The following is a 3,248-nucleotide window of genomic DNA, read 5'->3' as shown; positions in this document are numbered from 1 at the left end:
GAGACACAGGAGGAGCAGGGGGCTCCAGCAAGTCCTGATTCTAGCCAGTTGTGAAGCTGGAATGCGAATGAACGGAAGTGAGAACGCCGTCCCGCTCGCCCCACGGCGGTGTGAACCGCTGCACCGCATCGACACAGGGTCAACTGCGAACAGCCTTAACGTGACGCTTTGAAACATCACGCGTGTCACTGAGACGAGTTCAGCGTCTGAAGCAGATTTACAAAAATAGTTTTTCTAAAGGTATGCCCATGCCTTCTGCCCGTCAAAGAGAAGGGAAGCAAACCCAGCAGAAGGGACTGCTGGGAGTCTGCATAGGATTCGGCGGTCACCATCAGCAGATTATTTCCTGTTGCTTAGTACAAATGACACATCAGGAGAAAAACCCCTGTAACCAACACGGTGAAGCTGAGAGAAAACCCTCCTTCTCGGGAAGGGCCCCGCTCCTGTGGGAGCGCTGCACATCCCGGTGTGCTTTTCTGACGTGCTGGCACATGGGGAGGCTGCGTCCTGGATCAGCTGGGAGTGCTGAAAGCCACCCCATACTGTCCCTACCGCACATCCCTGAGGGAAGGCAACATCCGTAACTTCACCCACCCAAATCCGGGGCGGGACATCGCGGCTCGCATTGCAAGGACCGCTGTGTCCAAAGGGGAATTACCTGCTGGAAGTACTTGTCGCAGTTGATGTATTCCTTGTCATGGGAGTCCTGCAGCTTGTTCGTTTTGATGTACTGCCAGAGTGCCTGGATGATGGCGGATCGGGTCTGGGTGTGTATTCCCAGCAAACGAGCTAATCGTGGGTCCAGTTTAAACTGTGGAGGCTGTAACAGAGGGGATGGAGATGGCAGTAGAGGGAAAGCAGATGGATACGCAGCTATGATCACTCCCAGGGGACTCTCCTCAGGAGCACCCCACAACAGTACCCGTGCCTCAGACATTCCCACCGCTGCTGATCTGGGAACTGCCCAGGCCTTGAGGATAAAGAGGGACGCTGCATGTGCTGTGGATGCTACCTGTGTCACATGCCTCGGACAGTGACAACTGCAGGCAGACTCAGGAAGGACTTCAGGGAGTAGAGAAGAAAGCAGACGGTCCTTCCCCTGACCTGCTGGCAGTTAACCACAGAGAATGAGAGCAGTGTGATGCTGCTGCTGCTGCGAACAGCTGCTCAGCCGCCTCAGACCAAGGCCATGCCTGCAAGTCTCCCACCCAGGCGCGTTCCCACTCATCTGCACACACCGGCAAACGCGCCCGGCCACGGCGGCCAGAGGAGCATCTGACCTGCGCGAGAGAACGCGACTACCCTGCTCTGCATCTCCAGAAAAGCACATCCCCTGGATACTCCGGAATGTGATGCTTCTCCAAGTGCAACATCAGCCACGTTATTAGGGGGATTATTTTGCTGGCTGCCGGTCACCCACAGCCAGCTCCTAACTAATCCGGGCTTAGGGACAAGAGAACGCCTGGGTTAAAGCACAGATTCACAATAACGGGGACCACAACAAACATCATTACACTGTCTTAACAATAACAGTTCTCACTGCCTGTATCAGCATTTCAGTTGGCTCAGACGGTCCCTAAAATTAATGACGTTTTCTCTCTGTTAACATAAACCGGCGCATCTTCAGTGGGGACATATGCTCTCTGCATGGAGAGGGAACAGCAGAATGCCACTTCCACGGGGAAGAGAGTGGTTGAGAGTGAGTTCCCCAAGTTACACAGTCAAAATGTATCTGGGACTGATCTGGCACTGAAAAGGGAGACGCCGGCCCCCCTCAGCAGTGCGGAGCGATCGGCTGCCTTCGGACAGCAGCGTTTCTTTCAGGGATGGTTTGTCACATCAGTTCCACAACGGCACATCGTTTCTGCCCGGGGAACGGAGACCATGGCAGTGCACACCCAAAGCTGAAAAGAAGGGGGTTGGGAGCGGCTTGACCTTACTGCAGCTTTAAAACGTTGGGGCAGGTCCAGGAACCTCTCTCACATTCTGCCCCAAGGTGGAATAACCTACGCACCGCCGACTGGGCTTTTGGTTCCTGTGACTGGGATCAGGGAACAGATTTAGACAACATGACCCCTTCCCCAAGAAGGGCTGGAAGGAGGATCTGGGGAACTGTGGGGCTGTCAGCCTGCCCTCAGTGCCAGGAAGGTGACGGAGCTAGCTCAAGCAGCACTAGCGACAGCCACCCCTTTGAGTGTCTGTGTAGGACCACGCGTCGCTCAACTATTCTCTAAGAAGCCTGAGGTGGAAATGCACCTTCTACCTGCAGGTGTCCCCTTCACATGTTAGCTCATCTGCCAGTTTGGTGTCATTCCAACCTCCCCGACGATGCGACACTGAGACGGGTATTGGGGTTTGATGCACGTGACAGGATGCGTTTGCTGGGCTGCACCGCGACCCCGTGCCTGTACCCTCCCCCAAAGCAGTGCGCTGACCTGGTAGTCCAGCATGAGCAGTAGGGTGCACCGCACGCTGACGTCCCCCGGTCTCTTCACCTGGAAGCCATCCGTCTCCTGGGTCGTGGGAGTCCTGTGCCACTGCCAACAGGAAAGCAGGAAGAGTCAGTCTTTCCGCTGGTGTCCGTGGAGGCGCGTGCTGCACCGCACACCAGGCGGGAAGAAGGCAGGACCAGCCTTCTGAGGGTCTTCGATTAAAAACCCCAAAGACCACACAACGAACTCCCCCACCCTCCTCATCCCTTGCTCTGCCCCTACAACTGGGGTTCAGCACACACCCTGCAGGCGCTGCGAACACCCTAACTGCGCGCCTGACGGCGAGGTGCCGCAGCACGGAGCGCGGGCACGCTGCTGCTCTCTGCTAGTGCCAGGGCAGCAGGCACGGGCTGCACGACCCGCTTACCTCCACGAGGTGGTTGTCAGGCCCGTAGAGATCTTTGTCCAGTTCAATGACCAAACTCTTAAAAAAGGACGAAAACTTGCGCTTCTGTTTGCTGAGCTGTACAACCAGGAGAAGCAGAAAGGGTTACGGCTCCCAACACTGGGCTGTGCTCCCCGACCCTGCTCAGGCTTCCCCTTCCCCTGAACGATTCCCGTATCAACAAGCAGCGTCAGTCGAAGCGAGTTTTGAGACAAAACCCCAGCAGCGGGGAACGGCGCACACATACGGGAAGAGTTTCCTGACTCTCACTGCTGCTGTAAAGGACGGTGACCGCGGGACCTGTGGGAGCTGCCCCAGGGGAGCCACCAAACCAACTCGGGGGGGGTCAGCCTGAAGAAGGGAAGATCCGG

General features: G+C 56.5%; 1 protein-coding gene across 1 annotated transcript in view; it reads right to left on the bottom strand.

Moving 5' to 3' along the window:
- Positions 1 to 658: 658 nt before the first annotated feature.
- Positions 659 to 3,248, bottom strand: part of LOC104514992 (SWI/SNF-related matrix-associated actin-dependent regulator of chromatin subfamily D member 3) — a gene marked incomplete at both ends in the record, with an annotated part of 9,960 nt that continues 7,370 nt past the window's right edge. Inside the window, 3 exons of the mRNA XM_010158818.1 lie at positions 659 to 820; positions 2,436 to 2,537; positions 2,860 to 2,955. Coding sequence (XP_010157120.1) covers positions 659 to 820; positions 2,436 to 2,537; positions 2,860 to 2,955 — 360 coding nt within the window. The remainder of the gene's footprint in view (positions 821 to 2,435; positions 2,538 to 2,859; positions 2,956 to 3,248) is intronic.

The sequence above is a fragment of the Eurypyga helias genome, unplaced genomic scaffold (genome assembly GCF_000690775.1).
Source record: "Eurypyga helias isolate BGI_N326 unplaced genomic scaffold, ASM69077v1 scaffold12819, whole genome shotgun sequence".
Lineage (NCBI taxonomy): Eukaryota > Metazoa > Chordata > Aves > Eurypygiformes > Eurypygidae > Eurypyga > Eurypyga helias.
This window is presented reverse-complemented; position numbering and strand designations above follow the sequence as displayed.